The 13628-nt window shown below is 50.9% G+C and overlaps 1 protein-coding gene across 1 annotated transcript in view; it reads left to right on the top strand.

The window, feature by feature from the left end:
• Positions 1-13628, top strand: part of LOC116956059 (serine/threonine-protein kinase Nek11-like) — a 46053-nt gene that overhangs the window by 15622 nt on the left and 16803 nt on the right. Inside the window, exons 6-9 of the mRNA XM_032977490.2 lie at positions 7571-7697; positions 8200-8349; positions 9394-9472; positions 9615-9703. Of these exons, the coding sequence (XP_032833381.1) occupies positions 7571-7697; positions 8200-8349; positions 9394-9472; positions 9615-9703 (445 nt within the window). The remainder of the gene's footprint in view (positions 1-7570; positions 7698-8199; positions 8350-9393; positions 9473-9614; positions 9704-13628) is intronic.

The following is a 13628-nucleotide window of genomic DNA, read 5'->3' as shown; positions in this document are numbered from 1 at the left end:
TATAGAGACCCGTAGACTCTCGTAGAGACCCATAGACTCACATAGAGACCCGTAGACTCACGTAGAGACCCATAGACTCACATAGAGACCCGTAGACTCACGTAGAGACCCATAGACTCACATAGAGACCCGTAGACTCACGTAGAGACCCATAGACTCACATAGAGACCCGTAGACTCTCGTAGAGACCCATAGACTCACATAGAGACCCGTAGACTCTCGTAGAGACCCATAGACTCACATAGAGACCCGTAGACTCACGTAGAGACCCATAGACTCACATAGAGACCCATAGACTCAAGTAGAGACTCATAGACTCACATAGAGACCCATAGACTCACATAGAGACCCATAGTCTCACATAGAGACCCATAGACTCACATAGAGACCCATAGACTCACATAGAGACCCGTAGACTCACGTAGAGACCCATAGACTCACATAGAAACCCATAGACTCACATAGAGACCCATAGACTCACACAGAGACCCATAGACTCACACAGAGACCCATAGACTCACATAGAAACCCGTAGACTCACACAGAGACCCATAGACTCACATAGAGACCCATAGACTCACACAGAGACCCATAGACTCACACAGAGACCCATAGACTAGCATAGAGACCCATAGACTAGCATAGAGACCCATAGACTCACACAGAGACCCATAGACTCACACAGAGACCCGTAGACTCACACAGAGACCCATAGACTCACACAGAGACCCGTAGACTAGCATAGAGACCCGTCGACTCACACAGAGACCCATAGACTCACACAGAGACCTATAGACTAGCATAGAGACCCACAGACTCACATAGAGACCCACAGATTCACATAGAGACCCCATAGACTCACACAGAGACCCATAGACTCACGTAGAGACACGTAGACTCACACAGAGACCCATAGAATCACACAGAGACCCATAGACTCACACAGAGACCCACAGACTCACATAGAGACCCACAGACTCACATAGAGACCCCATAGACTCACACAGAGACCCATAGACTCACGTAGAGACACATAGACTCACACAGAGACCCATAGACTCACACAGAGACCCATAGACTCACGTAGAGACCCATAGACTCACACAGAGACCCACAGACTCACACAGAGACCCACAGACTCACACAGAGACCCATAGACTCACACAGAGACCCATAGACTCACACAGAGACCCATAGACTCACATAGAGACCCATAGACTCACACAGAGACCCATAGACTCACACAGAGACCCATAGACTAGCATAGAGACCCATAGACTAGCATAGAGACCCATAGACTCACACAGAGACCCATAGACTCACACAGAGACCCGTAGACTCACACAGCGACCCATAGACTCACATAGAGACCCAGAGACTCACATAGAGACCCATAGACTCACATAGAGACCCATAGACCCACGTAGAGATCCATAGACTCACACAGACTCACATAAAGACGCATAGACTCACATAGAGACCCATAGACTAGCATAGAGACCCGTAGACTCACACAGAGACCCATAGACTCACGTAGAGACCTATAGACTAGCATAGAGACCCCATAGACTCACATAGAGACCCATAGACTAGCATAGAGACCCCATAGACTCACACAGAGACCCATAGACTCACATAGAGACCCATAGACTCAGATAGAGACCCATAGACTCACATAGAGACCCATAGACTCACATAGAAACCCATAGACTCACATAGAGACCCATAGACTCACATAGAGACCCGTAGACTCACGTAGAGACCCATAGACTCACATAGAGACCCGCAGACTCACGTAGAGACCCATAGACTCACATAGAGACCCGTAGACTCACGTAGAGACCCATAGATTCACATAGAGACCCATAGACTCACACAGAGACCCATAGACTCACGTAGAGACCCCATAGACTCACACAGAGACCCATAGACTCACATAGAGACCCATAGACTCACACAGAGACCCATAGACTCACACAGAGACCCATAGACTAGCATAGAGACCCATAGACTAGCATAGAGACCCATAGACTCACACAGAGACCCATAGACTCACACAGAGACCCGTAGACTCACACAGCGACCCATAGACTCACATAGAGACCCAGAGACTCACATAGAGACCCATAGACTCACATAGAGACCCATAGACTCACGTAGAGATCCATAGACTCACACAGACTCACATAAAGACGCATAGACTCACATAGAGACCCATAGACTAGCATAGAGACCCGTAGACTCACACAGAGACCCATAGACTCACGTAGAGACCTATAGACTAGCATAGAGACCCCATAGACTCACATAGAGACCCATAGACTAGCATAGAGACCCCATAGACTCACACAGAGACCCATAGACTCACATAGAGACCCATAGACTCACATAGAGACCCATAGACTCACATAGAGACCCATAGACTCACATAGAAACCCATAGACTCACATAGAGACCCATAGACTCACATAGAGACCCGTAGACTCACGTAGAGACCCATAGACTCACATAGAGACCCGTAGACTCACGTAGAGACCCATAGACTCACATAGAGACCCGTAGACTCACGTAGAGACCCATAGATTCAAATAGAGACCCATAGACTCACACAGAGACCCATAGACTCACGTAGAGACCCCATAGACTCACACAGAGACCCATAGACTCACATAGAGACCCATAGACTCACGTAGAGACCCATAGACTCACGTAGAGACCCATATACTCAAGTAGAGACTCATAGACTCACGTAGAGACCACATAGACTCACATAGAGACCCATAGACTCACACAGAGACCCATAGACTCACATAGAGACCCATAGTCTCACATAGAGACCCATAGGCTCACATACAGACCCGTAGACTCATGTAGAGACCCATAGACTCACATAGGAACCCATAGACTCACATAGAGACCCATAGACTCACACAGAGACCCATAGACTCACACAGAGACCCATAGACTCACATAGAGACCCATAGACTCACGTAGAGACCCATAGACTCATATAGAGACCCGTAGACTCTCGTAGAGACCCATAGACTCACATAGAGACCCGTAGACTCACGTAGAGACCCATAGACTCACATAGAGACCCGTAGACTCACGTAGAGACCCATAGACTCACATAGAGACCCGTAGACTCACGTAGAGACCCATAGACTCACATAGAGACCCGTAGACTCACGTAGAGACCCATAGACTCACATAGAGACCCGTAGACTCTCGTAGAGACCCATAGACTCACATAGAGACCCGTAGACTCTCGTAGAGACCCATAGACTCACATAGAGACCCGTAGACTCACGTAGAGACCCATAGACTCACATAGAGACCCATAGACTCAAGTAGAGACTCATAGACTCACATAGAGACCCATAGACTCACATAGAGACCCATAGTCTCACATAGAGACCCATAGACTCACATAGAGACCCATAGACTCACATAGAGACCCGTAGACTCACGTAGAGACCCATAGACTCACATAGAAACCCATAGACTCACATAGAGACCCATAGACTCACACAGAGACCCATAGACTCACACAGAGACCCATAGACTCACATAGAAACCCGTAGACTCACACAGAGACCCATAGACTCACATAGAGACCCATAGACTCACACAGAGACCCATAGACTCACACAGAGACCCATAGACTAGCATAGAGACCCATAGACTAGCATAGAGACCCATAGACTCACACAGAGACCCATAGACTCACACAGAGACCCGTAGACTCACACAGAGACCCATAGACTCACACAGAGACCCGTAGACTAGCATAGAGACCCGTCGACTCACACAGAGACCCATAGACTCACACAGAGACCTATAGACTAGCATAGAGACCCACAGACTCACATAGAGACCCACAGATTCACATAGAGACCCCATAGACTCACACAGAGACCCATAGACTCACGTAGAGACACGTAGACTCACACAGAGACCCATAGAATCACACAGAGACCCATAGACTCACACAGAGACCCACAGACTCACATAGAGACCCACAGACTCACATAGAGACCCCATAGACTCACACAGAGACCCATAGACTCACGTAGAGACACATAGACTCACACAGAGACCCATAGACTCACACAGAGACCCATAGACTCACGTAGAGACCCATAGACTCACACAGAGACCCACAGACTCACACAGAGACCCACAGACTCACACAGAGACCCATAGACTCACACAGAGACCCATAGACTCACACAGAGACCCATAGACTCACATAGAGACCCATAGACTCACACAGAGACCCATAGACTCACACAGAGACCCATAGACTAGCATAGAGACCCATAGACTAGCATAGAGACCCATAGACTCACACAGAGACCCATAGACTCACACAGAGACCCGTAGACTCACACAGCGACCCATAGACTCACATAGAGACCCAGAGACTCACATAGAGACCCATAGACTCACATAGAGACCCATAGACCCACGTAGAGATCCATAGACTCACACAGACTCACATAAAGACGCATAGACTCACATAGAGACCCATAGACTAGCATAGAGACCCGTAGACTCACACAGAGACCCATAGACTCACGTAGAGACCTATAGACTAGCATAGAGACCCCATAGACTCACATAGAGACCCATAGACTAGCATAGAGACCCCATAGACTCACACAGAGACCCATAGACTCACATAGAGACCCATAGACTCAGATAGAGACCCATAGACTCACATAGAGACCCATAGACTCACATAGAAACCCATAGACTCACATAGAGACCCATAGACTCACATAGAGACCCGTAGACTCACGTAGAGACCCATAGACTCACATAGAGACCCGCAGACTCACGTAGAGACCCATAGACTCACATAGAGACCCGTAGACTCACGTAGAGACCCATAGATTCACATAGAGACCCATAGACTCACACAGAGACCCATAGACTCACGTAGAGACCCCATAGACTCACACAGAGACCCATAGACTCACATAGAGACCCATAGACTCACACAGAGACCCATAGACTCACACAGAGACCCATAGACTAGCATAGAGACCCATAGACTAGCATAGAGACCCATAGACTCACACAGAGACCCATAGACTCACACAGAGACCCGTAGACTCACACAGCGACCCATAGACTCACATAGAGACCCAGAGACTCACATAGAGACCCATAGACTCACATAGAGACCCATAGACTCACGTAGAGATCCATAGACTCACACAGACTCACATAAAGACGCATAGACTCACATAGAGACCCATAGACTAGCATAGAGACCCGTAGACTCACACAGAGACCCATAGACTCACGTAGAGACCTATAGACTAGCATAGAGACCCCATAGACTCACATAGAGACCCATAGACTAGCATAGAGACCCCATAGACTCACACAGAGACCCATAGACTCACATAGAGACCCATAGACTCACATAGAGACCCATAGACTCACATAGAGACCCATAGACTCACATAGAAACCCATAGACTCACATAGAGACCCATAGACTCACATAGAGACCCGTAGACTCACGTAGAGACCCATAGACTCACATAGAGACCCGTAGACTCACGTAGAGACCCATAGACTCACATAGAGACCCGTAGACTCACGTAGAGACCCATAGATTCAAATAGAGACCCATAGACTCACACAGAGACCCATAGACTCACGTAGAGACCCCATAGACTCACACAGAGACCCATAGACTCACATAGAGACCCATAGACTCACGTAGAGACCCATAGACTCACGTAGAGACCCATATACTCAAGTAGAGACTCATAGACTCACGTAGAGACCACATAGACTCACATAGAGACCCATAGACTCACACAGAGACCCATAGACTCACATAGAGACCCATAGTCTCACATAGAGACCCATAGACTCACATACAGACCCGTAGACTCATGTAGAGACCCATAGACTCACATAGGAACCCATAGACTCACATAGAGACCCATAGACTCACACAGAGACCCATAGACTCACACAGAGACCCATAGACTCACATAGAGACCCATAGACTCACGTAGAGACCCATAGACTCATATAGAGACCCGTAGACTCTCGTAGAGACCCATAGACTCACATAGAGACCCGTAGACTCACGTAGAGACCCATAGACTCACATAGAGACCCGTAGACTCACGTAGAGACCCATAGACTCACATAGAGACCCGTAGACTCACGTAGAGACCCATAGACTCACATAGAGACCCGTAGACTCTCGTAGAGACCCATAGACTCACATAGAGACCCGTAGACTCTCGTAGAGACCCATAGACTCACATAGAGACCCGTAGACTCACGTAGAGACCCATAGACTCACATAGAGACCCATAGACTCAAGTAGAGACTCATAGACTCACATAGAGACCCATAGACTCACATAGAGACCCATAGTCTCACATAGAGACCCATAGACTCACATAGAGACCCATAGACTCACATAGAGACCCGTAGACTCACGTAGAGACCCATAGACTCACATAGAAACCCATAGACTCACATAGAGACCCATAGACTCACACAGAGACCCATAGACTCACACAGAGACCCATAGACTCACATAGAAACCCGTAGACTCACACAGAGACCCATAGACTCACATAGAGACCCGTAGACTCACATAGAGACCCATAGACTCACATAGAGACCCGTAGACTCACATAGAGACCCGTAGACTCACACAGAGACCCATAGACTCACATAGAGACCCGTAGACTCACGTAGAGACCCATAGACTCACATAGAGACCCATAGACTCACATAGAGACCCATAGACATGTCGTCGTTGTGTCACTGTTGTTGTCGTCATTGTTGTCATTGTCGCTGTTGTTGTTGTTGTTGTCGTCATTCTTGTCATTGTCGCTGTTGTTGTCATTGTTGTCGTCATCGTTGTTGTCGTTGTTGTTGTTGTCATTGTTGTTGTTGTTGATGTCGTCATTGTTGTTGTTGTCGTCATCGTTGTTGTAATTGTCGTTGTTGTTGTCATTGTTGTTGTTGATGTCGTCATTGTTGTTGTTGTCGTCATCGTTGTTGTCATTGTCGTTGTTGTCGTCGTTGTTGTTGTTGTCATCATTGTTGTTGTTGTCGTTGTCATTGTTGTCGTTGTTGTCGTTGTTGTTGTTGTTGTCGTCGTTGTTGTTGTCGTCATCGTTGTTGTCATTGTCGTTGTTGTCATCGTTGTTGTTGTTGTCGTCATTGTTGTCATTGTCGTTGTCATTGTTGTCGTTGTTGTCATTGTCGTTGTTGTTGTCGTCGTTGTTGTTGTTGTCGTCATCGTTGTCGTTGTTGTTGTCGTTATTGTTGTTGTTGTTGTCGCTGTTGTTGTTGTCATTGTTGTCGTCATCGTCGTTGTTGGCATTGTTGTTGTCATTGTCGTCATTGTTGTTGTCATTGTCGTCGTTGTTGTCATTGTTGTCGTCATTGTTGTCATTGTCGCTGTTGTTGTCATTGTCGTTGTCGTCATTGTTGTTGTTGTTGTCGTCATTGTTGTCGTTGTCGTCATTGTTGTGGCGCCGTGCCCCCCCCTCCCCCCGCCCCCCCACCGCGTGCAGGAGACTTTGGGGTGTCGCGGCTTCTGCAGGCCCCGGCAGACATGGCCTCCACCTTCACGGGCACGCCGCTCTACATGAGCCCGGAGGTGCTGCAGCTGCACGCCTATGGGGCCAAGGCCGACATCTGGTGAGCGGCGCCGGTCCCACTCACCCACACGCTCACCACCAGCGCACCTCATCACCCGCACACTCACCATCACCACCAGCGCACCTCATCACCCACCACCACATCCACCAGCGCACCTCATCACCCATCACCATCACCACCCACCACCTCACCCACCACCGCACCTCATCACCCACCACCACCTCATCCACCAGCACACCTCATCACCCACCACCTCATCCACCAGCGCACCTCATCACCCACCACCTCATCCACCAGCGCACCTCATCACCCACCACCTCATCCACCAGCGCACCTCATCACCCACCACCACCACCACCACCACCACCTCATCACCCACCTCATCCACCAGCGCACCTCATCACCCACCACCACCACCTCATCACCCACCACCACCTCATCACCCACCACCACCTCATCACCCACCACCACCACATCACCCACCTCATCACCCACCCCAACGACTGCCGCCCAGCTGTGACGTTGAGCGCCGTCACCCCAGGGCCCTGGGCTGTGTGCTCTACGAGATGTGCACCCTGCGCCCGGCGTTTGCCGCCTCGACGTGGGTACAGATCCTGCGGCGCATCCTGGAAGAGCCGGGGCCAGCCCTGCCGCCCGGCTTCCCGCCCGCTCTCGACGCCCTCCTGCAGAGGTGGGGGGGGTGGGGGGTGGGGGGGGGGGTGGGGGGGAAGGACCTCCCCAGCCCCCTGTCACCGTCATCATCACCAATGTCATAATCACCATTGCCACCACCATCATTAACTCCCCATCATCATCATCATCAGCACCGTCACCATCATCATCACCGTTGTCATGATCACCATTGTCACCACCATCAACTCCCTATTGTCATCATCATCATCATCAGCAGCACCGTCACCATCATCACCATTGTCATAATCACCATTGTCACCACCATCAACTAATAGTCATCATCATCAGCACTGTCACCATCATCATCACCGTTGTCATGATCACCATTGTCACCACCATCAACTCCCTATTGTCATCATCATCATCATCAGCAGCACCGTCGCCATCATCATCACCATTGTCATAATCACCATTGTCACCACCATCAACTAATAGTCATCATCATCAGCACTGTCACCATCATCATCACCGTTGTCATGATCACCATTGTCACCACCATCAACTCCCCATCATCATCAGCAGCAGCACTGTCACCATCATCATCACCATTGTCATAATCACCATTGTCACCACCATCTACTCCCCATCATCATCATCAGCACCATCACCATCATCATCACCGTTGTCACCACCAACTCCCCATCATCATCAGCACTGTCACCATCATCATCACCGTTGTCATGATCACCATTGTCACCACCATCAACTCCCTATTGTCATCATCATCATCAGCAGCACCGTCACCATCATCATCACCGTTGTCATAATCACCATTGTCACCACCATCAACTCCCCATCATCATCATCATCAGCAGCACTGTCACCAACATCATCACCATTGTCATAATCACCATTGCCACCACCATCAACTCCCCATCATCATCATCAGCAGCACTGTCACCAACATCATCACCGAGAGGTCCTTCCTGCTACAGCCCCCAAGCAACCCCCACCCCCTCCCTGCCGCTCGTGAACAGCACTTGCCCCAGCGGCCCGCGGAGGCTACACGGGGGACCTTTGTCTCGGTGCGCGTTGCGTGCAGGATGCTCAGCAAGGAGACGTCCGATCGCCCTTCGGCAGAGGAGCTCCTGCACGAGCCGTTCATCCAGCAGCGGATACAGGTGGCTCCACGCTCCGCTCTCACCACAGATTAACCTCGCCCACTCGCCCACTCCCGCTCCTCCCGCTCCTCCTGAGCGTGCCTGGTTTCAGTCACCCTCTCTCCCACTCCAGCCTCCCCTGACCCCCCGACCTCTGCCACAGAGTTCCCTCTCACGGCTGGAGGAGCAGCTGGGAGCAGAGAGGAGGCGGTGCGGAGCGGAGCAGGGGGAGGAGGAGACGTCCCAAGTGCCGTGAGTTGGTGTGAGCCCTGTGAGCACTCACTCACTCACACTCACTCACACTCACTCACACTCACTAACACACTCACTCACACACACTCACACTCACTCACTAACACACTCACTAACACACTCACTCACTCTCACTAACACACTCACTCACACTCACTCACTCACACTCACTCACACTCACTCACTCACACTCACTCACTAACACTAACACACTCACTCACACTAACACACTCACTCACTCACACTCACTCACTAACACTAACACTAACACACTCACTCACACTCACTAACACACTCACTCACACTCACTAACACTAACACACTCACTCACTAACACTAACACTAACACACTCACTCACACTCACTAACACACTCACTCACACTCACTCACTAACACACTCACTAACACACTCACTCACACTCACTCACACTAACACACTCACTCACACTCACTCACACTCACTCACACTAACAATAACACACTCACTCACACTCACTCACACTAACACACTCACTCACACTCACTCACTCACTAACACACTCACTCACTCACACTCACTCACTCACACTCACTCACACTAACACACTCACTAACACTAACACACTCACTCACACTCACTCACTCTCACTCACTCACACTAACACACTCACTCACACTCACTCACACTCACTCACACTCACTAACACACTCACTCACACTCACTCACACTCACTCACACTCACTAACACACTCACTCACACTCACTCTCACCCACTCACTCACACTCACTCACTCACTCACACTCACTCACTCACACTAACACACTCACTCACACTCACTCACTCACACTCACTCACTCACACTCACTCACACTCACTCACACTCAGCCACATAGCCACACAGCCACACTCACTCACACTCACTCACTCACACTCACTCACTCACACTCACTCACACTAACACAGTCACTCACACTCACTCACTCACACTAACACACTCACTCTCACACTCACTCACACTCACTCACACTCACTCACACTCACTCATTTACACTCACTCACACTCACTCACACTCACACACACTCACTCACACTCACTCACACTCACTCACTCACACTCACTCACACTCACTCACACACACTCTCACTCACACACACTCACACTAACACACTCACTCACACTCACTCACACTCACTCACTCACACTCACCCACACTCACTCACACTCACTCACACTCACTCACACTCATACTTACTTACACTCACTCACACTCACTCACTCACACTCACTCACTCACACTCACTCATTCACACTCACTCACTAACACTCACTCACCCACCCACCCACACTCACTCACTCACACTCACTCACTCACACACTCAACCTCACTCTCACTTACTCACACTCACTCAGCCACATAGCCACACAGCCACACTCTCACACACTCACTCACGCTCACTCACTCTCACTCACTCACACTCACTCAGCCACACAGCCACACTCACTTACCCAAACTCACTCACCCACACTCATTCACTCACACTCACTCACACTCACTCACTCACACTCACTCACCCACCCACCCACACTCACACTCACTCACTCACTCACACACTCACACTCACTAACACACTCACCCACCCACACTCACTCACACTCACTCACTCACACACTCACTCTCACTCATTCACTCACACTCAGCCACATAGCCACACAGCCACACTCACATACTCACACTCACTCACTCACTCACACTCACTCACTCACCCACACTCACTCACACTTACACTCACTCACCCACACTTACTCACCCACACTTACTCACCCACACTCACTCACCCACACTCACTCACACTCACTCACACTCACTCACACTCACTCACTCACCCACACACTCACACAGCCATATAGCCACACACTCACTTACTCACCCACCCACACTCACTCACACTCACCCACACACTCACACAGCCACACAGCCACATAGCCACACACTCTCTCACCCACCCACCCACACTTACTCACACTCACCCACACACTCACACAGCCACACACACCCACACTCACTCACCCACCCACACTCACCCACACACTCACACAGCCACATAGCCACACACTCACTCACTCACCCACACACTCACACAGCCACATACTCACTCACTCACCCACCCACACTCACTCACTCACTCACCCACACACTCACACAGCCACACAGCCACACACTCACCCACACTCACCCATACCCACACAGCCACACACTCACCCACCCACCCACCCACACTCACCCACACACTCACACAGCCACATAGCCACACACTCACTCACTCACACTCACCCACACACTCACACAGCCACACACTCACTCACTCACCCACCCACACTCACTCACTCACTCACCCACACACTCACTCACACTCACCCACACACTCACACAGCCACACAGCCACACACTCACCCACACTCACCCATACCCACACAGCCACACACTCACCCACCCACCCACCCACACTCACCCACACACTCACACAGCCACATAGCCACACACTCACTCACTCACACTCACCCACACACTCACACAGCCACACACTCACTCACTCACCCACCCACACTCACTCACTCACTCACCCACACACTCACTCACACTCACCCACACACTCACACAGCCACACAGCCACACACTCACCCACACTCACCCATACCCACACAGCCACACACTCACCCACCCACCCACACTCACCCACACGCACCCACACTCACCCATACACACACACACTCACCCACCCACCCACCCACACTCACCCATACACACACACTCACACAGCCACCCAGCCAAACACACATCCACCCACCCACTCCCCACACAACCACACACTCGCCCACACAACCACACACTCGCCCACACAACCACACACTCACCCACACAACCACACACTCGTCCACACTCGCCTACACAGCCACACACTCATCCACTCACACAGCCACCCAAACTCAACCACACTCACCCACACAAACTCAACCACACTCACCCACACAAACTCAACCACACTCACCCACACAAACTCAACCACACTCACCCACACAAACGCAATCACACTCACCCACACAAAGACCCCCATTGTAGCCATAGCAGACTGTAGGGGCAAGTGCTGTTAGCGAGCTCCTATGAGGCCCGGCACGGCACGCGAGGGGGTGGGTGGCCAACACCACGCCCGGCCACCTTTGTCTCCCCAGTGGCGATGTTTACTACACACCACACCAGGTAATCATTTTAGGCTGAGTCGACCTAGGGGAGGCCCAGGATCGGTTCAGATAATCGTCACCGGTATTGGCCGTGAGCGGGAATCGAACCCGGGTCGCCGGGTTCATAGCTCAGCACGCTAACACCGCTACACCACCGCTCCCCACTATCGCTCTGTGCACAGAGACACGCAGACACGCACCCACACAAACACACAGACACGCACCCACACAAACACGCAGACACGCACCCACACAAGCACACAGACACGCACCCACACAAACACGCAGACACGCACCCACACAAACACACAGGCACGCACCCACACAAACACACAGACACTGACCCACACAAACACACAGACACGCACCCACACAAGCACACAGACACGCACCCACACAAGCACACAGACACGCACCCACACAAACACAGACACGCACCCACACAAACACACAGACACGCACACACACAAGCACACAGACACGCACCCACACAAGCACACAGACACGCACCCACACAAGCACACAGACACGCACCCACACAAACACGCAGACACGCACCCACACAAACACGCAGACACGCACCCACACAAACACACAGGCACGCACCCACACAAACACACAGACACTGACCCACACAAACACACAGACACGCACCCACACAAGCACACAGACACGCACCCACACAAGCACACAGACACGCACCCA

Source organism: Petromyzon marinus, chromosome 63 (assembly GCF_048934315.1).
Source record: "Petromyzon marinus isolate PM22_M1 ecotype Great Lakes invasive population chromosome 63, UKy_Petmar_22M1.pri1.0, whole genome shotgun sequence".
NCBI classification, from domain to species: Eukaryota; Metazoa; Chordata; class Hyperoartia; order Petromyzontiformes; family Petromyzontidae; genus Petromyzon; species Petromyzon marinus.
The sequence above is the reverse complement of the archived record's forward strand: the minus strand, read 5'-3'. Positions and strand labels throughout refer to the sequence as shown.